Source organism: Telmatherina bonti, assembly GCF_933228915.1.
Source record: "Telmatherina bonti genome assembly, chromosome: 8".
Lineage (NCBI taxonomy): Eukaryota > Metazoa > Chordata > Actinopteri > Atheriniformes > Telmatherinidae > Telmatherina > Telmatherina bonti.
The window spans coordinates 33532987-33555678 of record NC_136626.1 but is presented as its reverse complement, the minus strand read 5'-3'; the positions used below and the strand labels follow the sequence as shown (position 1 = coordinate 33555678).

The 22692-nt window shown below is 42.2% G+C and overlaps 2 protein-coding genes across 3 annotated transcripts in view; one reads left to right on the top strand and one right to left on the bottom strand.

The window, feature by feature from the left end:
- The first annotated feature begins 87 nt into the window (after positions 1-87).
- On the top strand, positions 88-5682 carry LOC306759454 (inosine-uridine preferring nucleoside hydrolase). The gene is made up of 7 exons (XM_079245119.1): positions 88-118; positions 1780-1969; positions 2065-2247; positions 2314-2425; positions 2493-2629; positions 4814-5171; positions 5248-5682. The coding sequence occupies exons 2-7, from the start codon at positions 1787-1789 to the stop codon at positions 5274-5276; spliced, it is 1002 nt and encodes a 333-aa protein (XP_079101245.1). The 5' UTR covers positions 88-118; positions 1780-1786; the 3' UTR covers positions 5277-5682.
- Positions 5683-10863: 5181 nt separating this feature from the next.
- tmem131 (transmembrane protein 131) overlaps positions 10864-22692 on the bottom strand; it is a 42004-nt gene continuing 30175 nt past the window's right edge. The window contains exons 29-41 of one of the 2 annotated variants that reach the window (XM_079245107.1): positions 22193-22378; positions 21948-22103; positions 19173-19600; positions 18909-19093; positions 17566-17696; positions 17369-17487; positions 17087-17239; positions 16844-16991; positions 14366-14481; positions 14201-14282; positions 14006-14106; positions 11704-11840; positions 10864-11615 (exon numbers count right to left, since the gene is read on the bottom strand). In XM_079245107.1, coding sequence (XP_079101233.1) covers positions 11349-11615; positions 11704-11840; positions 14006-14106; positions 14201-14282; positions 14366-14481; positions 16844-16991; positions 17087-17239; positions 17369-17487; positions 17566-17696; positions 18909-19093; positions 19173-19600; positions 21948-22103; positions 22193-22378 — 2209 coding nt within the window. In that variant the 3' untranslated portion in view covers positions 10864-11348. The remainder of the gene's footprint in view (positions 11616-11703; positions 11841-14005; positions 14107-14200; positions 14283-14365; positions 14482-16843; positions 16992-17086; positions 17240-17368; positions 17488-17565; positions 17697-18908; positions 19094-19172; positions 19601-21947; positions 22104-22192; positions 22379-22692) is intronic. The other variant, XM_079245108.1, reaches the window with a different exon arrangement.

Genomic DNA, 22692 nt, shown 5'->3' with positions numbered 1-22692 from the left:
ATCGTTCATGTCGATGGCTTGGGGGATACCCCTCGTTTTAGTTCACCTTGGTTGGGTCCTGCAGTTTAAACCAATCAGAGGAGCGCCTGCTGGGACCTTTAAACTTGGCAGACGGAAGGTGAGGATCTACTTTAATAAAATCCTGCTTTAGTTTTTTTATTTAGGAAAAAGAAGTAAAACCAGTCTGACAGCTTTTATAACCAGTTAAAAATAGAACGAGCTCCTCCAGTTATACTTTTAGTCTGAAATGAAGTTTTTTATAACAGAGAAAGGGGTTATTTTTAGCTGTCAGCGCAATATTGTGCAACTTTAGTCAGATTTGACAGTGAAAACCTGAGAATTTAATTAATCTAAGCTCATCCAGCCTTTATTAATAAAATAGTTCATATAAATATATAGGTATTCTGTCTGAAAAGAAAAGTTAGATGTCTTATTCAATAGAAAAGGAGAAAAGCAAGTGTTTTAGTTGAGAGTAAGACAATGCAGGTTCATTTAAATTGCACAAATAATGTCCATAACAACTCAAACTGCTGTATATAATGCATTGGGAGCATTACAGCAGTGTGTAGGGGAAGCAGGAAAAGGTGCATTAGAATAATCAATAAATAAAAAACTGAAAAAAGTAATACAATAAGATATAAGTTAAGGAATATAATAAAGAGATGGAGCCTTTGAAACCGCCACAAGTTATTTTATTTTGCTCTAATTTAGAGTTACATAAAGACACAAAGTAGTCAGTGTATTTTAGGTAGGACTCAAACCAGTTAATTGGGGTCCTACCCAGTTTTCCAGCTGGTGTAGTGAGATGCCGTGGTTGACTGTGTCATATGCAGCCCTGAGATCCAGTAGATAAAAAAGAAATGAAAATGAAAAGTTGTTGCTATCTGAGCTCAAACAAATGTCATTTTAAAGATCTTAACTACAGCAGTCTCACTGCTGTGATACAGCTGAAAACCTGACTGAGAATAAATGTCAACAGTCAGTTAATCAACGGACTGGAAGACCCTGACAGGCCACCAAGGTCAGGTTGCGCATTAAACTGCAGTTTAATCTTTGACTGAACGTCTCTGGAACCAACATACAGATGAAATAACATGAAGCTGCCTGTTGTCTGGAGCCTGATGGGAACTAAGCACCCAGAAGGAGCAGCTGCTCATCATGGTGGCTCTCTGGGAGGAAAACATAAACATTCTTTTGATTCAAATGGACTTATTTATCAGATCTGCTAAACCAGCTGGAAATCCGCTGCCAGCTTTGATACTTAAAGAAGCATACTTTCCTCCATGGATCGAAGATAGAAGTCCTTTATAGTTTCAGTCAGAAGTCCTGAGCAGCAGATATCAGAAAGACTGCAGGTAACAGTGATAATAAAACCTTTAGAATCATGTATTTTATGGAAAGGATGGTAATTCTCAGGTCGTATGAAGTTCATAGTGAGATAACGTGAAAAGAATTCTTAAAATACATTTATTAACATTTGATTACATTGATGTTTTATTCTCTTTTTTTCTTTTAAAAATGTATATTGATCAACGGTGCGCTCCCTCTATGTTCTGTTCTTATTCATAACCGGAACAAGAAGAAGTCCATGAGGAAAATCTGAGGAAGACGATGTGGACGAAGTTATTGGAAGTTTCTGTATCCATCTTAATTTATGTTATATTTCGTTTAGTTTTTTTTTTTTTGTTATCTGAAACTATCCAATGTAAAGGATGGAGAATGGTCTTTCTAAACAAAGAAATAATGGTAATCCATTATTCTCCTTCCTTCATCTTTTAGAGGGAAAATGACAAAGAAGCAGGTGATCATTGACACAGACTGCGGCATCGACGATGCTCAGGCTATACTGATGGCCTTGGCAGCTCCTGACCTGGAGATCCTGGCCGTGACCTGCGTGTTTGGGAATGCAGCAGTTGAGGACGTTTGTCAGAATGTTTTGAGGGTCCTCTCTGTCTGCGAGCGAGAGGGGGTATGTCACTGAAACTGTATCTACATGACATGAGGAACAACCTTCCACTGAAAATGTTAAAAGAAAAGTACTCCAAAGCCATTTTCTCTCTGCAGATTCCAGTGTTTCGAGGGTCCAGCGGTCCTTTGGTTGGGGTCAGTAATCCAGTGAGCGACCACTTTGGAGGGGATGGACTTGGAGATGTGCTAGAGGACAAAGACCTTCACTGGGAGGAAAAAATCCAGCAAGAACATGCAGTCAATGCCATGATCAGACTGGTGTCTGGAAACCAGAAGCAGGTGAGACGCCGTCCCAGCGACAAGGTCCAGCTCTGCGTCCATGATCTGACGCCGTGTTCTCTGCAGGTCTCTTTGGTTGCCCTCGGCCCGCTCACAAATCTGGCACTGGCGGTCAAACTGGACCCATACTTTCCAGAAAAGCTCAAAGACTTGTACATAATGGGTGGCAACATGGAGGGTAACAGACCATCATTCCTCATGTCTGTGTTTGTGGAAAAGAAGGTTTTAATGATTTACTTTTGCAGGAAAAGGGAACGTGACGCTGTGTGCAGAGTTTAACTTTGCCGTGGATCCAGAGTCTGCTTACGTTGTTCTGGAAGAATTCCTCTGCCCTACTTACGTCGCTTCATGGGAATACTGCTGCAGAAATGCTCTGACATGGGTAAGACGTGTGCTCGAGAAGAACCACATCACCCAGTTTAACCTTTAACCCTTTCATGCACAGTGGCCACATAGTGGACGCCTATTTACAAGCTTTTTGTCCTGCATATCCATGAATGAGGATGGTATTTCTGTAAATAAACAACTTCAGTGGATGTTTGTGAGTCATCCAATACGTTTCCACTCACTGGAGAATAAATAAATATCTGATAAAATCAAACATGATGTAATTATGCAAGTTTGTCTTTGTGATAAATAGGAAAGTAAAATGACGCAGATATAGATTCCATATTTTATAGAAGATTTACATAATATGATTATGATTATATATTATTTTATAAATATTTTATTGAATACAGTCAAATAAATTATAAATGATGATAAATTCTAAATATTACTAATAAAATAAAGTATCATTGCATATGTCTGTAGAGGTAAAGTACTGTATATAGATAAAAATGTTGCATTGTTTTTATTAATTCATGCATGAAAGGGTTAAAACTCCTCAACCAGACATTTACATCCCATCCAGTAGGTTTACAATCCAACCAAAACATGTGGAGTTTATTTAGAGACTTTTTATCAGAGGTGTCCAAAGTCGGTCCTCGAGGGCTGCAGGTTTTCCATGTCCTCCTGCTCCAACACACCTGACTCAAATTAAATGGATCCAACAGCCTATGAAGTTCTGCACAATGACTCATTAATTTTAGTCAGATGTGTTGAAGCAGGGAAACATTGAAAACCTGCAGAATTGTGACGCTCGAGGGCCGGAGCTGGACACCCCTGTTCTTTATGAGTACAATAAGTGTTTCCAAAAAATCAATATTCATCACATTTTTATGTTATAAAAAGAAAATAATTAGTTTTATGTTACTAAGAGACCTCTATGTTGATTCAGACAGCTGTATTAATGCTAATATCTAGTCAAAGATCAATAGTTGACCATGCATTGTCACAAGTGATGAGATAAGCAGACGAATAATCCTCTATGGTCATGTTTTTCAACCTTTTTGAGCCAAGGCTTTTTTTCACTGAAAACTCACAAGACACGCCACAAAGCAAAATGTTTTTTAAAGACCAATTTATCAATACAAAGTCCATCTTGCCAAAGTGTCTCTGATAGAAATAAGATAAAAAGGAATTTTATTATCTTTCACCTGGGTCTCTTTGGACGAACACAAAGTTGCTTTTAAACCAATCAGGTGAAATTGGACAATTTCTCTCACTGGTGTTTGAAAAACGCTGCTCTGTGGCTGGAATAAAGCCAAGAAGACGTTTCTGATCCAGCTGAGGTGCTTTAGTGAGGACAGCAGGTAAATAGGAGCAGGAAGAAGTGTGTAAACATGTACAGTTGTGCTCATATGTCTTCATCCCCTTTCATTAAAGTAAAGGTTGAATTTACAACAGTCACTCAAATAACTGGAGACTTAAAAAAGGAACAATAACTAAAAATTTGCAAAAATATAATTTAGCAATATAAGACACTGTTTTTTTTTTATTTAATTGAGTTGAAGAAAGAAAAAAACACACAAAAAAAAAGGTCCTGGACAAATTAGAGCACTTTTCTGTTGAACAGAGGGACAAAATACCTGTCAACAGGTGCAGAAGTCTGACTGAGAGGAACAGAAAACACCTGACTGGAGCGGAAACATTAAAAGATTGTTCAACTAAATATTAGTTTATGAGTGATGGAATATGTAATAAATTCTCATATTTGTTTGCTTTTTTAAATAAAAATATTTCTACTGAACCAGAATTAGAAAATAATGTGATGATTTTCATAGAATTTTTATTTATTATTACTTAAGTCAATTTCAGCTTATTTTACATGCAGCTGTTTTTTTCCTTCTTTAATGAAAGGGGATGAATAAATATGAGCACAACTGTAAATAGTTTGTGTTGTTGGTTTTTTTTTTTTGGTTTTTTTTTTTTAGAATGATGCAGATGAGAAAAGTCTTCTCACTGTTCATCTGTGTGTTATTTCTACACACTTCTATTCGTAATAAACCCTGATTTCTTCTTCTGGCAGCTCCTTATGCTGCTGTTTCTATTCATACATTCATTTTATATCATTTTAGCCTCATAATCTGTCAGTTGAGGCTGAAAACATCCCGTCTGCACGCTGACTGGGGTTTAAAGGTTTGTACGATAATGTGTATATGTCACCCTGATTTCACTTGTGCAGGAGTTCTTTGAAGAACTAATCAATCAGGATGCTCCAGCTGCTCGCTTCATGAAGAAGATAACATCCAGATGCTGGGCCTACTCCAAACAGGCTATGGTGACGAAGAGAGATGTGTACTTCGGACCTGGCTTCGTCTCTTATGACGCCTATGCGATGGCGGCCTGCATCGACAGCAGCGTGGTGATGGAGAGCATTGAGTGCCCCGTTCGCGTGGAAATGCAGGGCTCTGTTGCTCGCGGCATGATGGTGCTGGACCGCATCCATGCGCTGGAGAAACGCCACAGCGTGTCTGTTCTGACTAAATGTGATGCGGCCAAGTTTGGACGTCTTCTGATGGAGTCAGTCAGACAACCCTGCAGTAAGTAAAGTCAGACGCACGTCAAAGAAAACATCTACAGCGTCATGAACGACGTCTTCTAATCATGTCCTATCAGGAAAACAATCCAGCAAAGATCTAATCTAGGACCCGACATGAACCTGGACCTTCAGCCGATCCATCTACTCTTCACTGAAGTCTCATCAGAAACTGTCGCCATGGAAACATGGCTCAAAAGCAGTGCTTTAAGTGGAACAAAATAAGTGGTGGTACTCCCTTAATGACTCACTGTCAGGTTGTTGTGCAAATATGGGACAAAAACATGGCTGATACATACATGTAGATCTATAAATTGATCTATAGATTAATAGATTTATAGCACAAAAATGACAAGTTCTAAATCAAATCCACATTTGCCAAATTCAAAGTGCCATGGAGACACTTTTATGGACTTCAGGCCTCATTGCTGGACATTAATAATAACACTGAAATGTAAATACATAAACTTAAAGTTCATTAACCCTTTCATGCATGAATTAAGAATAAAACAATGCAACATTTTTCACATTTTTGTATGACTGTTAGTAGTACTACTGTAGTAAATGACTGTTTAGTAGTACTACTGTAGTAAATGACTGTTTAGTAGTACTACTGTAGTAAAGGACTGTTAGACTAACAGTCATTTACTACAGTAGTACTACTAACTTAGTAGTACTACTGTAGTAAATGACTGTTAAGCAGTACTTCTCTAGTAAAGGACTGTTAGTAGTACTACTGTAGTAAATGACTGTTAAGCAGTACTACTGTAGTAAATGACTGGTAAGTAATACTACCGTAGTAAATGATTGTTAGACTAACAGTCATTTACTACAGTAGTACTACTAACTTAGTAGTACTACTGTAGTAAATGACTGTTAAGCAGTACTTCTCTAGTAAAGGACTGTTAGTAGTACTACTGTAGTAAATGACTGTTAAGCAGTACTACTCTAGTAAATGACTGTTAAGCAGTACTACTCTAGTAAAGGACTGTTAGTAGTACTACTGTAGTAAATGACTGTTAAGCAGTACTACTGTCATCACTCAGCTCTGCTCCAGTTTGTAACATTACAGCCACCATAGTTTATTTTCTCCAGCTTTCCTCTCATCCGAAGCACGTCCACCTCAATGTAAACACAGAAGCGAGAACAACGTGACGTGAGGCGTGACGTCGTTACAGGAAGCGTTGTGCGTCTAAACTGGTCTTAACAATGCATTTTTTTGAGGCGACTTTTTTTTTTTAAAAATAAAAATCAACAAATATAAGCTGTAATATGCGGTGAAGTCGTAGGAGTGTATACTGATTGCTGAAGAAAGCCGATAAAAGTACTGGTGTGCACCATACGCTGTAAAAAGTAGTCCCAGTATGCAAAGGGGTAGAATTAAAAGTACTATTACCGGCCCACTTAAAGCACTGCTCAAAAGCCACTCTCAAGCAAGGGAAACGGAGGAACAGGCTGAGGTTTGTCACATGACACAAGAACTGGACTGAAAATCAGTGGTAACAGGCAGGGCCGGATTAAAAGGGCAGAGGCCTCCGGGCCCAGAGTGTTCCAGGGCCCCCTTCCCCACCGCAACGTTGTGAAAATTGTGAATGATTCACTGTGAAACAATATTTCTAACATCGCTCAGCCAGTGCAAATAAAAGCAATACACTAGACACTGTGGTGTAACTATCTGGCTTTTATGTACATTTAGTTTCATGTCCAAACTGCTGGTGTTAACCCTACGTGCGCCCATAATGCCCATTGGATAATCCGGCCTTGGTAACAGGTCTGATGGAGGTCAAGAACCTGGACCTGAACATTACTGAGGCAGTGTGGGATCATCTGGACAGACCGGAAGAAAAGGCAGAAACATCCGAAGACCTTTGGAAAGTCCTTCCATAAGCCTGGAGAAATAATCCCGAAGACTAATTACACAACTCCAATCAAATTTATTCTCCTCCACAGTCACTTAGCACTGCAGTTCATTAGCCTGATAGGCACATCGGGGGGCAACTTGGGGTTTAGTGTCTTGCCTAAGGACACTTATAGCAGGGGAAACCTGGAATCTATCTCCCAACTTTCCAGCTGGAAGACGACTACTCGGCTTTTCAGCTCATATACACACCAATTACAGATGTTTTCCCTTAATCTATTCGTATCTTACCCATGCTTTAATAAATCGTTGCACTTGTTTCCTCTTTTCATGTCGGTCTATAAATTACTTTGGGTTCCCATTAACCTCCTGACTACCAGGAAAAAAAATGTGTCGCTACAAATGTCCACTACAGAGGACATTGCTTAACACTGCAAGGCCCAAGAATTTCAGGTTTTCCTGCAAGTCCCCCCTCCCCTCTACAACTTTGTGTATTCACTCTCACCTTGTTAACTGTCTCTATTGTCATGCAAAAATTCTGTAGAACAACCAGATGCCAAACTGGTTTAGTTTCTTCCCCTAAAAAAGGTCCTTACCATGCTTTTCTTACTAGGCAAGGCAGAGCATTGCCCATTTTTCCAGAGTCAGTAACTTTGTCAGTAAGACTTCAGTACACAGCACACGATGTGAAAGGACCAACAACTTGGTGGCTAAGTCCGCTGCATGTCAGTCATTTCATCTACATAATGACAGAAAAACAGGATGACTTGAGTAAAGGAATAACATTTATTCTATCTATGATCCATTCATCTGTCCATTCATCTACCTTTCAATCCATTTATCCATCCATCTTTCTATCCATCAATCTATCCATCCAATTGTCTGTCATCCATCTGTCCATCCATCCATCTTCACATTCATCTATCCATCCATCTATCCATCCATCCATCTCTTTCCATCCATCTGTCCACCAATCTTTCCATCCATTTATCCATCACCCCATTCATTCATCCATCTATCAATCCATCCATCTATCCATTTATCTATCTATCTTTCCATCTATTCAGCCATCCATCCATCTATCTATCCATCTGTCCATCATTTATCCATCTATCCATTTATCTATCTTTCTATTTATTCATCCATCTAAATTTCCATCCATCAATCTATCCTTCCATCTATCTTTCCATCCATCAATCTATCCATTTATCTTTCATCTATTCAGCCATCCGGCTATCATCCATTTATCCATTCATCTGTCCATCAATTATCCATCTATCCATCACCCCATTCATTCATCCATCTATCCATTTATCTATCTCTTTACATTTATTCATCCATCTAAATTTCCATCCATCAATCTATCCATCTATCCATTCACCTGTCCATCCTTCCATCTATTTTTCCATCCATCAATCTATCTGTCCATCTTTCCATCAATCAATCTATCCATTTATCCATCTTTCATCTATTCAGCCATCCAGCTATCATCCATTTATCCATCCATCCATCTATCTTGCCATCTATTTATCCATCCCATCTGTCCATCTATTTTTCTATCCATCCATCTATCTATCTACTTTTAAATATTGTGGTAAAATATAGTTATATTTATCTCAGAAACAATTTAATGTGTTTATAAGATATTCAATTAAAATATAACTACAAAATTTCGAGTAAAAATCAGCACAAAGAAAAGTATTCTGCACTTTTGCTCTTCCCATAAAACATGCTTGTTGCAATGGAGGCCATTTTTAACCCCCACAAATGAGGTACCATTTAAAAGCACTAAATGTCCTCTTTAAAAACCAAAAGGTGTTAGTTCAGTAGCATTCAGGGAGATGAAAATATTTAGATATTTACAAAGGTCCCACAGAGGACAAATTTAACTACTGGTAGTCAGGAGGTTAAAGCCAAAGACTTTTCCAGCAGAGAGCAGCAGAGACCTGAACATCAGTCCATCCAGACTCTGAAATGGGAACCAGTCTTTCATGAGCTGACAGATCATCTTCTCTGGTGGAATATTTTTAAACTAGAGATAGTAAATATTCTGGACACTTTGTCCTGTAGGAAGCGGTGGAATACAGGAAACCTGAAAATGGAAATCAGTGTCTCATCACATCAAAACTCCTGCATGTGGAGAGCTGGTTAGTGTCTGAGGACAACGTCCTCTGGAGGAGGAAACAGATCATATATACAAGCTTTCATCAGTTTAACTTGAAAATGGGAGTCAGATTTTCTGAACAACAGGACAAAAAGACGGATCTTTGTCTGTAAACTCTTCAGAAACACGCCACACACTCTGATTGCATCAGTGGATTTAGCCAAAATAACTCAATGCAACTAAAAAAGCTGCTGCAGCAAAGAAAGCACTTCACAGATGAGACATGAATAAATGATATGAAAAGATGGTTATTATTCATATCCACCTGTTTAGTTATTTGCATTAACAAGTAAATAATCAGCCAATCACATCACAAGTTGGAACATCTAGTCATGTAGACATGATGAAGACGACTTGATGAAGGTCAAACTGAGCATCAGAATGAGGAAGAAATGACAGCATATCTGCCACTATAAACTCACGATACAGACTTATCCATTATAATTTTCTACATCAGTTGTATCTGACTCCAGAAAAAATCCATAGATCTAAGCCAGAACTCTCTGATGTATGTTTTCGATGTTCAATAGAAGTTGGCTCATTTGTACATTGTACTTGGTCATGTGTAAAACTCAGAGATTTTTGGCTGGACTTGTGTGACACTTTATCCAAAATTATAAAGATCTCTATACCCTTGGATCCCGAAATTTTTCTAATCGGAAATTTTATAAAAATTAATGAACCATTAAAGAAATACCAAACAAAATTCCTAGAAATTGCCCTGGCAGTGGCTAGAAAGATTATTGCTGTTACATGGAAGTCTGATTCCCCCCTTCTTCTTACCAAATGGTACGCAGAAATGAACAGTTGTGTTCCTTTAGAAAAGATTAGATACAGCCTAAGACAATCATATAAAACTTTTGTTAAAATTTGGCAAGCTTACTTAGACTATGTAGGTGCAATCGCACTTTAATCGGTCTTATTGTGGTATATATATACATATATATTTTGTTCCTTTGAACAATATGCAATTATAACAGGAGCAATTTTTTTTTTTTTTTTTTTGAGTGAGCATGGGAGGGAGGGAGGGAGGCAATATTTTTTGTTGCAATTTTTTTGACCCATTGGGCTATTTCTTCATTTGTAAAATTAAAATTTGAAAATGAAAATAAAATATTAAAAAAAAAAAGAATGAGGAAGAAATTAGATTTACGTGACTTTGAACGCAGCATGGTTGTTGGTCTGAGTGTTTACTGGGATTTTCACACACAACCATCTCTAGTGTTTCCAGAGAAGGTCTGAAGAAGAGAAAATATCCAGCGAGCAGCAGTTGTCTGGACCAGAATGTCTGCTTGGTGTCAGAGGTCAGAGGAGAATGGACAGACTGGTTGGAAATGATAGAAAGACAACAGGAAGTCCAGTAAGAACTGGTTCTAACCAAGATCTGCAGAACATCATCTCTGAACACACAACACAAGCAGATTAAACCTGATGAAGCCATTTAGACCGGCTTGAATAAAAAAAATCCATCAAAATCATGAAATCAGAAATAAGTTCAATGTTTAAAACACAATAATCCCATTTGACGTGAACGGCTGAAAGCTGGAGCAGAAACATGAACATCTGTCTGCATCTGCTGCTTCCAAGAACTGAAATTCAACCTGTAAAAAAAAAACACACAAAACATTTTCTGCTGAAATCCTTTATTTAAATTTACTGACAAACAGGTGAGGCAAACAGCTGAAACCTCAAACTTAGGAGCTCTTTGATCATTTGACCCATTTATTCCCAAAGAAGGCTTTGATATCAGCGGGACTCTGCCCACTTTATGAAAAGGGAACTTAAATATTCTTGATGGGACGTTGGTGAGAAAAATAAATAGAATTTCATTTGAGAAAATCAACTTGCTGTCAAATAAAAACCAAGTGAAATGAACAGAATAAACCAGAAAGGACCACGGTAAAACTGAAGTGAGACGCCGGACCGGACCTTAGAGAGGCTGAGGGGGAACGTCCGCCCTGGGACGGACAGCATACACCTGGGGGCTCCTGTTAAAACAAATCCAAATAAAAGACAGCGTTTCTGCCCCCAGGAAGGCGAAAAGAAAAGCTGCAGACAGCTAAATGCAGGGGAGAAAAAGGGGCATATCCCAGTTTCAGTGGGATTCTCTGACAGTAAAACCATTCTGCATACGGTCGTTAAGTGCTGTCGTTTGCTCTCTAACTGCCGGCGTCGGACGAGCTGGGCCAGGGCTCGGAGCTGCGCCTGCTCAGGGTCGGCCCCCATATGCTCCAGGGGTTGTAGGTGCGGCTCATCTCGGTGGTTGCCGGCGGCGACGGGGCGGGGCTGCTCACCAGGTCGGGCAGAGCTGTGGAGTTGGTCGTCGGGGAGAACGGGTGTAAGGCTGAGTCTGTGCTGGTCGACCAGATGGAGCTGCTGTAGGGCGTGGTGGCAGACCAGGGGTTACGGCCGCTTCCCAGGAGTGACTACACACACAGAAAAACACACAACAGCATGTCACACACAGTATACTTAACACTGGGAAGCACATCCACACTACGAAGTGGAGCTTACTGCAGTGGGAGCAGTGGGCGAACTGGAGCTGCTGGGCCAGGAAGGCAGAGAGTCCCAGATGGGGGGAGGGGCGGTGGGGAACTCTGGCCAGCTCGACTGAGGCTCAGACGACTTTGGGATGTTCATCCCGCTGAAAACTGAACACAGCACACACAAACTCAAAGCCAACGCAGAGAACAGAACACACACCCCCCCACTGGTGGATTCATTCTCTTCATCCCAGTCCGAATCCTCCCCAGTTCTTCTGTCCCTCCGGCTAAGTTTCAGCATTCCTGCTGCGCAAGAGTGCCTCAAATGTCAAGATACCTTTATTAACCAATATAAATAGTAATACACACACTTTTAAACCATGGAAATGTGGTTGACTCACAAATAATCAAACAATCTTTGCAGATACACTACTCACAAAAAGTTAGGGATATTTGGCTTTCAGGTGAAATTTATGGAAAATGCAATATGTTCATGCTACAGTGATATAATATCATAAAAGTAAGACATTTAAGTAGAAGGATGCACTACTGATTTCCTCATCTCAAAAAATTCATTCAACACAAAAGGTAACAACAATGGTAGTTATACCACAACAAAAAATTTGAACGTCTCAATATCTCGTCATGTGCCCTTGAGCATCAATTACAGCTTGACAACGACGTCTCATGCTGTTCACAAGGCAACTTATTGCCTGCTGAGGCATGGCATCCCACTCTTCTTGAAGGGCAGCCCTCAGGTCATTGAGGTTCTGGAGTGCAGGGTTTCGAGCCTCTACACGACGGCTCAGCTGATCCCACAGGTTTTCAATGGGATTCAGGTCTGGAGAGAGTGCAGGCCATTCCATTTGAGGTACACCAGTCTCCAACAGCCGTTCCCTGATGATGCGGCCTCGATGAGCAGGAGCATTGTCGTCCATGAAGATGAAATTAGGCCTGTGCTGTTCATGTAGGGGCACAATCACTGGATTAATGATGTTATTCAGGTAGTATGGGCTTGTCACTGTACCATTCACAAAGTGTAGGGCGGTTCTGTACCAAGTGGACACCCCTGCCCACACTGTAACACCGCCACCACCAAAAGCTTGCCTGGTGACAACAGTGGCTGATGCATAGCGCTCTCCCTGACGTCTCCAACATCGTTGCCGGCCGTCATTTCTGCTCAGTGTGAATCGACTTTCATCAGAGAACAGCACTGAGGCCCACTGGTTCCTCGTCCAGCTCCCTGGTCCATGCAAGACGATGATGCCTGTGCCTGGTGGTGTGGTCAGGTACCCGTGCAGGTCGTCTAGCACGCAGACCACGCTGATGGAAACGGTTTGGAATGGTCTGACGTGACACTTGGGTGCCTCTCACCTCTCTTAAACGTGCCTGGAGTTGAGTGGCATTCATCATCCGGTTTCTCAGGGCAGTGTTCACAATGTAGCGGTCATCAGCACGGGATGTGGCCAAAGGACGTCCACTTCTAGGCCTTTCTGTGACTCTTCCAGTCTCTCCATATCTCTGTTGCAACCTGCTGATGACACTCTGTGACACTCCAAGCTCAGTGGCCACTTCTGTCTGAGAACGTCCTGTTTGAAGCATCACAATGGCAAGGGACTGTTGTTCCATCGTTAGGTGTCGTCTTGGTCTCATGATGTCAAAATGTGAACAGCATGATGAGGACAACTGTTTAAACACCAGCTCTAATTGAACCAGGACATTTATTGGTCAATTCAAGGATCACACACCTGCCGTGATTTTTGCCATTAAGCTCCTTGTTAGAGAACAGCAACTTGTGCAAAATTTATTGAAACATTTAACAGTTGGACATGTGCATTTAAAAGCTTAGAGAAGATCACATTAAGTTCACCTGTACAGGTTTGAATGCATTTTAGGCTTGTTGTGAAATTTCACCCAAAAGCTGAATATCCCTAACTTTTTGTGAATAGTGTATTTGAATATTTTTTTCTTCACTAACATCAGAACGAGCTGGCTGCAGTTTTAAGTGATTGTTTAACTTGCTTCACACAGAAACTGGTTAACTTGTTCAGCCCAAGTTGTCTGCTGATATTTTTCTTAAAAACACACACATATAGTACATCCCACTGCATATGTAACAGCTTTTCTGACTCGTTCTTCCTCTGAGGTTAATATTTTACCGTAGTGACACCAGTCTGATGTAAGACAACTGTAAATCATGCAAATAAATGTTTTATATCTACAGCGAAGAAAATGATGAAGCACCAGTAAAACTTAACTGGTGGAGCTGCGGTGGTCTAGGTCTGCTTTGGGTTCTGCTTAACATGGTGAATAACTGGTTAAAAAGGAGTTACCTCCCGTCAGGTTGAAGGGGTTATTGGACCCAAAAGCTGAGAAGGAGTTGGCAGAATAGTTTGGACCGATGGCTGGGTCGATCGGACTCCACAATCCGGAGCTTTAAGAAACAAAAGGAAAGAAAACATCATGATTATGTCAGGATTGGTTTCCTGCAGACTTGTCTCCATATAAACTTTATTTCATCATGTCACCTGTCAGAACTATCGCTTTCCACCGATGTCATGTGAGCCAGAGTCTTGCCTTGGCTGTCGGTTTTACCGGGACCGGAACCGCCTGAGGACAGCAGACAGCCTGCTGTAAACACGCCGCTGCACAGACCATGTCAGACAAGAAGAACCTCCGTGTCACACACTCACCTGGGCTTTTATCATAACCTGCAGCCACAGCAGCAAAGGTGGGGTTTCCGTTTTTCCCCGGGAGCGGAGTGCCTGCAGACGCTTTATTTCCTGGGGCTTTTTTCTGGTTTACGTCACTGTGAGAACAAAACAGTTTACCAGTTTACCCAACTCGTTCAGTCAGACTACCAGGGGCTTTAATGGTTTAGAAACATGCAAACAGAATCAGCAAGAAGCCAAAAATAAAGATCAATGTTCAGTTTAAGTAAGAAAACAGCAGCGAGGGTAAAACCTTGGGGAACGCCACAAACTACCAGCAACAAAAACGAAACGCTACAGACACCTTTCCTAAGAATCCTCAACATGATTCCCTCTCTTCAGCTTGAGCCACTTAAACTGAGAAAGTACAAAGAAGCTTAAAAAGAGGAGGGTTTAAAGACAAAGAAAAGAAAACCAGAGGCTTTAAAGTGACTAAATCAGACGGACGACGATGGATGATCCGGTCCAGTTCAGGCCTGATGCAGACATACGTGCAGGAGGATCTGATCACAACTGGGTTGGGAGGGAACTAGTGATGGCACAATTAAGAAGAGGGGTGTGTTCATGCAATTAGCTCCCCGGGAAGACGACATAAAAACAAAACGTGTTTGCGAGGCTTCAGCCTTGTGGAAAGTTTAGCTGCGAACAGTTTTAGATGGAAAAACTCCACCGTCTTCAATAGAAAAGCTTCGGGGATGTTAACACCTCCATCCAACACCAATACTCAGGTTTTAACTTTAAAAGTGCAATTTCCAGGTGATGACCCTTTAAAGAGACAGAAGGTAGTTTTGCTTGCCATGCAACATGGGATTGGGGGTGTGTTCAGGGTGTGTGTGTGTGTGTGTGTGTGGATGAATATGTGTCTATTTGTTGTCCTTATTGTTTTAATATGTAAAGCAATTTGCAAATAAAGTTTGATTTGGTTTGAATGTTGCTGCTGCTCTCGCCTGGAGGAGTTGGGGTTGTAACAATACGAAGAAGGAAATACATCCGGTATGTTACATCGCCTGCAGGACAACCTGCAGATTTTATGCTAAAGCTAAATATTTTGTTAAATGATGTTTATGCAGCTTAACACTGAAATGAAATGTTACGTATCCTGTACGTATACGTTGGGTTTACAGCAGCGTGACGACTTCAGCAGCATCACCGAACGTTAAACTAACAAGAAAAACCAGAAAACGTCTTTTAAAGTTTCCCTGTTCTAATATAACCAACGTGGCGTGAGGTTGATGCCTCTGAGTCGGCGTGTTTAATAGGGCTGTGACGATACGCTTTTGTCCCGATTTGATTCCGATTTTTTGGGTGCCGATTCAATTTAAATTGCGATTCTCATAATTCTTCTATATTGATGATTTTTGTAAATTAAAAGCAAAATAAATGCATAAAACTTATTTTTTTACAAGTTATTTTTCTTGATTTCAATCAGGGAAAAAACAACCCAGTAGCCAGACCATCATTCTGCTGCTATAACGCCCAAGAAGACAAATAAAAAGATCAATAAAAATGGCAAAAATTTTATAATGGATCTTTTTTTTTTGTCTGAAAGAAAAAAAAAAAATTAAAATTGTGAAGCAATAAAAATCCCGATTTTCGATTCGATTTTCCCACCCCCAGTGTTTAATGACGTGGAGAAGAAAGCGCTGGTAATTCCAGATGTGACGGTCCTGTTTCTTTGTTTTACATGTTTAGTAGTTTGATGGAAATGTGTCCTGAGACAAACTGAACTAAAACCTTCTGATCCGACACGTCTTTCCTCTCAGTTTCTGGAAAACTACATCAGATCCGGAGGAACAAACCTTCTGCAGGTTTCATGTCTGGAGCAACAGTAAACTAAACGAGCTCCAAACCTGCTGATGTGTCCTTTCAGTCCCACGAGCTCCCAAGTTGCTTCTACAGTGGAACAGAAGAGGACCGTGCACGCACTGCAGTGCACGCACTGCAGTGCACGCGCTGCAGTGCACGCGCTGCAGTGCACGCGCTGCAGTGCACGCGCTGCAGTGCACGCGCTGCAGTGCACGCGCTGCAGTGCACGCTCTCCAGTAAAGCCACATGTTAACATGTGTATTTAAAGCCGTCCAGGATGCATAACAACCAGCATGAAAAGGCTCTTTTTTTTTAAAAAAAAAAAAAAGAAGAAGAAAAAAAAAAATAAATAAAAACAATAATAAAAAATAAAATAGAAAGAAATGTAATTAAAAAAAAAATGAAAAGGCTTATTGATATGCAGGATAATTTTTGGTTATTAATGATGGGTTATTGAAGCGTTAAACTAATTTCCCTGCTTGTTTGCTTGGTAATTATGGCGTCAGCGTGGCTGTTTAACTGACTTGTTACTTCATGTCGATCTAATTAAGGCTCTCATATTAAATTAAAGCCCTTTTCCTTCCTGGTTGCCTCCTTCACATTGAAGGCGAGGTCTGGAAAGCTTTGGAAAGGACGGCGTCCTGGTCTGAGTACCTGATACTGTTGAGCACGCTGCTGTAGGTGCCTCGAGACAGTAAGCTGGGGGAGGTGGGTGGGGGGGAGCAGGTCCCCGCTGTGGCGGATCTCTTCAGGAAAGGATCTGCGTTCATCGTCTGCAAGGAGTACTGCTGGAGATCTGCTTCTGCAAGCAGAGCGCAGGAGAAAAGAACTTCCGGTTACTTCGCCAGTGCGTGATTTGAACTGGGAGTACTGGGGCCGTTTCAGGTCCAGACTTACGGATGCTGTTTTTGGAAAGAGGGACGTCCCACTCTGGAGAAGCAAACTCCTTCTCGCCCTCTGAGCTGCTGCTGTGGCCCAGCTCCGGCACAGAGGAGCTGGGCAAGAGCTTTGCCAGAAAAGAGGGGTGCCCGTCCTCCGGCTTCCCATCTACTGCCGAATACAAACACGTCACACACACACACACACACACACACACACACACACACACACACACACACACATATGGAACTGGTGCTGCAGCGGACAGCGAGGCGATGATGGTTACATGTAGAAACTCACATCTCTGTTTGGGCAGGGGTCTCATCTTTGGGATGGTGGTGAGCGGGTGGAGAGCTTTGGGTGTGAAGCTCTTGCGCTGCTTGGTCTCCAGCGGCGTTACGTACGGCAGCTCCAGTGAACTGACGAGACGGAAAAAAATACGTCACAAAGACGAGAAAACAGCAGCTGCCACTTTTAACCAAAAACATCAAACAAACCTGGATTTTTCGACTTGATTCTCTTTCTTTGTTGCTCCTTGTTTCTTTATTTTGGGTTTGCTAGGGAAATTTGAATCTTCTTCTTTTGCCTTCCCAGGAATCAAAGTCCTGCCTTTCTTTTTTACTGGCTCCTGGAAGAAGCGACGCATGTTTAGGTACGCGGTGGAAACAGAGCAGTGGTTCCCAACCCGGGCTCCTGCAGGGCTACACAGCCCGGCTGATTGATAAAATAAATCCCACGTCAACGCGGAGACACTAATAGGGGCATCTGCTTCACTTTTTTCAATCATTTGAAGGCTTCCTTCACATGGATGCAGCACTTTGTGAGCCGGAAAACACAAACTTTTAAAATCAGCTCCCAAAATATTTAACTAGAGGTAAAAAAAATCTACTATACAACAATATTTTAAGTCACAAATAAAAGCTACTTAGTAGGCTACTAAGACCTGGACACCTTGTGTCCCATGATGATTAAACTGCTGCTCAGATAAGACTGAAGGAATTATGACTGAAGGAGTGGATGTGTAAAACTCTGCAGGTCTGATACCTGGATCAGGAGGTTAAAAGATCTACTTGGACTTTGCTGATTGTAGCGGTCCTGTATCCTAGCAACCTTTATTTACCACACAGTTTGATGAATGAAACAAATGAAAAACACAACAAAGCTGATAGTTACCGTTAAGGTTTTATGGAAGCAGAACGCAACGGCTGTGTTCAAATGTCCACTCTATTCCCCACATAGTGCCCTATCTAGTGCACACGCCCTTTTCTAGTACTGTCCGAATGTTCAGAGCTCTCAAAATTACCCACAATGCATCTTGAAAAGTAGTGAGCATCGGTGGTCACTAGACGGGTCTATTTGGACCACAATGCATTGCAAGCAGGAGCTCGAAGTGGCGTGAAAACATCAAAGCAGGTTTTGAAAAACTTATATATCATCCATTTTAGATATATTTTTAGTTGAATAAATATGCAACAAAGAAAGAATAAAATAGAATGTATGAAAACAAATATTTTTTTACGAGTTTAAATTGGATTTGGAAAGACGCATGGTGGTTGCCGTGGTGACAGTCGGTAGCCATGTGATCTGCGACTAGGGGAAAATAGCCAGCTTCACATCCGAATCGCCAGCAGAATGAGTCGACTATGTGGTGTGCTAATAGTGTAGCCCTACGTAGGGGGATAGTGTGGACATTCAGACACATCCGTGGTGAGAAGCGGGTTTTAGCATGAAGCTAACGATGGTTTCACCATGGCTTACTGGTCGCTGCGTGAAGCGGGTCAGGCTGGGAACCACTGGAACGGAGCATACCAGCTGAAACTGTACGAACATTTCTCTCTACCTCTTTCATATTCGCCTCTACGTCTGGATTGGAGGTCTCTGTGGTCGTGGAGGAGCTGTCGTCGTTGTCGGCCAGATTGTCCTTGAGCTCATCTCCCTGAGTCTTTACCGTTGACTTTCTTTCTTTTTCCTCCTTCTTCCTCTGGGCTTTTGTTTTCATCCTCAGCTTCCCTTTGGAATCCAAAACTGTGAACAAACCAACACAAGGCGTCAGAACCTGGGAATGTCGTTGGATCTGTGCAGAGATGTAAACGGACTCGGGTACCTTTGTTTTGTGTGGGCTGGCTCTGCTCCGGTAGCGCTTCGCCACTCAGCGAATCTGGACGGTCGAGGTCGTTGTCCATGGCTCCTATCAGGCTGGCGAAATCTGCATCGTCAGTGCAGAGGTCTCTGTGAGGTAATGAAGACCCCGCTAAAGTTTGACTCTGGGGTTCCAGCTGTTTGGTGGTGCGAGCTTTCCGGTTGGTTAGCTGGCAGGCAGCTGGAGCGCCGTCTTGGGATGAATTTCCTTTAACAAACTGGGATGAAGCGGCTTGCATAGATGGGCGGCTGTTTGTGATCCTGGACTTCTTGTCTTGGCTGTCTGAGTCTGGTAAACTGCGGCTGCCGCCCTGTCGACCTCCGACGCGCGTGGTGCCGTTGCTGGACGTGTACAAGCCTCTGGAGTTCTGGGCTGAGTCGTAGTCGTTCAACCTGGGTGGCGACAGACGGGTCATTCAGTTACACCGAGCAGGTGACACTATGAAACTGTCTGGGTGCAACTGTGAGGACTTGAATCCCATTCATCCCAGTATGTTTGACTGTAGACCGGCTGGCAGAACTGCTCAACATGAAACAGTGGTTTATCAAATTAAACAAGATTTTTATTCATATCACTATCAGACTGGGACCTGTTTGATAAAATAATCAAATTATCCCAATAAAGCTTTTCTTTCAGCTCTCTCTTCAACAGTCTAAGTATGCAAATGACCTGAATGGCTGCTGATACCAGCGAACGAGTGGCTACACCGCCAGATATGGTCAGTGCATTGGCACTGATGCAGAGGTATAAACCCAGAGCCATCTGCAGTCTCCTCTATGTGTAGTATGTCTCTGAACACACCGGAAGCCCTCTGAATGAACATATAGCCATCATGTGGACATTTCGCATCACTGAACGAAGCCGATTTCAGCAGATCAGCCTGAAAAACAACCTGCAACCTTCACTTTAACGTGCCAAAAAAAAAAAAAGCAATTCTTCAAATTCTAGAAAACTTTTTGTATTTACATTTTTTTTTCCATTAGTTAATGAACCCGGATTTTTTTTTTTTTTTTTTTTAACCGCACGAGCAGTTTTAGATCAGTGCTGGAGACGTGCAATAGCCTCAGCTCAAACTTCCAGCTTAGAGCCAAAAACAGACAGAAATGTCAGACGTCAGAGTCAGAATGACCTTTAAATCCATCAGGAGGTCATTGTCCTCCGGTCTCCTTTCCAAACTGTCTGATCTCCTGATTCTCCCTCCCACTAACAGCTGGGTAAACCGTCCGCAGCGTGTCCAAGCTGGCCGTCACTTCTTGTCTTCTGTCACACTCGTCACAGGGCTGCGTGCTGGACCCAGTATGCACCACAGACCCACGGCTTCTCCCATTCCAGTAAAACCAACACCGCCGGAGTTGGTCTCATCTCTGCTGGGAATAAATCAGCTTTCAGTGAACATCAGTCTCTCTTTTCAGCTTCCTGCAAACAACCTGAAACTTGAGGCTAAAAAAAACAAAAGAAGTCACCATGGCAGCAGGACTGGAGGGGCCACACCCCTCTCTGAATCTGCGGCCTAAAGCTTGTTACGTCCTCCACGAGAAGCAACGACTGTGTTCCTGCTCTCGAAACCGCAAGAACAAGGAAAAATAAAACTTTTTCATCTGGTCCATCCATCCTCCATGAGAAGCTTCACCTGCAGCGGGGAGGGGTCACTGCAGGCGGCGATGTCGGCGTTACGTGCAATAAACCCGGTTGTTTCATATTTAATTAGAAACTTCGTGCGGCAGGGTGGGTTGTGCACGCAGCTGTGCACGTGTGTTTTAATGCCATAGGTTGTAAACGTGTTCCTACTTTCTCACCACCTGGATCAGCTGTTTTATCAAAACAATCCGTTTTACCTGCAACAGCAAAAACGCAGAAGCAGCAACTTTCCGTGCCAACCACGCCCACCTAAACTGCCCAACCAATCACATGACACTCCTCAAAGTCACACAAGAAAAAACTTCCGCCAGCCTGATGTGTCAAGAAATGTCTTCAATCGCGTCCGTGAGACCAAAATGACGTCATTTTCTCCTCTCAACCTCCAGAACGGAACAAAGTTTCTCGTGGAGGATGTAACGAAGTTAAACCTTCCTGGCCAATCACACCTCGGCTGACGTCTAGTGGGAAACAAACGCAAAATATGCATTTCCTCCGAACACTGGGCAACCTGGCTCGATGGAGAGTGTGTGTGGTCCGCTAGCTGCCCGGTAGAGGACCAGAAAACACTGCGGAGAGTCATCGCTGGATGCCCGCTGCCCTCTCTTTAGGAATTTCCCAGATCCTGCTGCCTAAGAGGATCGAAACCATCACTACCGACCTCTCACATCCTGATGCTGTCAAGTCAGCGCTGCAGATCCATGAAGTTATTCACCACCAGATTCACAAACAGCTTCTATTCTCTGTGACAAAATAACTAACAACATCCTACACCACATTCAGCTCACAGGAACTTCCTTTTTATAGTGTTTTGTCTTTTTAATGTGTTTTTCTATGCTTCTTATTTCTGTCTCCTGAGACCTAGATTGGTTAAGCTAGTTTGTTGCACATGGTTGTGTAACAGCATTAAAGCTTATTATATTCTGAAAATCAAGCTGAAATCTGAATGAAAGACGAAAGTCGTCTGACTTGAGAGCTGTAAATGTGTAAAACCTCTTTGCAGGCAGCAGAGAGAAACTTCAGCGGGTGGAAAAGTGTTTTCTGCAGGAAAACATAAAACCAGAAATAAGACTCGATGAGTTTCTTTTCCAACTACATGCTTACTTTGAATCGCTGTGAATTTGCACAATTTCCCTGAGGTTGAAGGGTTTCCCAGTCTCCAAGCTGGAGTTGGACTCAACGGAGACTCGTCTTTTGAACGGCTCCCATATGCTCTGAGCCTCCAGGTAGGCGGTGGCGATCACCAACAGAAACATGGAACTGCCCGAGACAGACACAAACCAAGCAAATGTGATGCGTTTGTTGGGTTAAAAATCCATTCTTTTTTCTTCGTGCTGAGCCACGGTCACCTCATTATGACGGCCACTATGATGTAGAGCTCCAGCTCCCAGCTGGGTCTGGGCAGAGTTTCTGCACACGAAGCCAGCATGTGATACGGCAGCGAGGCGTTCAGGATGAACACGAACTCTGAGCCCCCGTTTGTCACCAACTTGAGCTCCCGGATCACTCGGGAACAAGTGAAGTCGGGTGTAAACCTGAAGAGAAAGCAGACAGAACACGTCGTCACTGATCTGCACCTGCGATGAATCTACCGTGTCCAACAAGCTACAACTCCTCAAACATGATTAACGCGTCTTCTATGATGGTGTGAGTCAACCTGTGTCGCCAAATAAAAGTACAGCGAGTTTTCCTTGATGGATGTAACGAAGCAATCAGTGCCAGGTCGAAGTAGTTCCCCTCCAGCTTCACATCCAGACATTTTTATGCTGCACCTTTCAAGTTTGTAACACAAAGTTACACAGAAATATCAGAAAAAAAGCCTAAATGTGTCTCTGTCAGGTTGATGAGC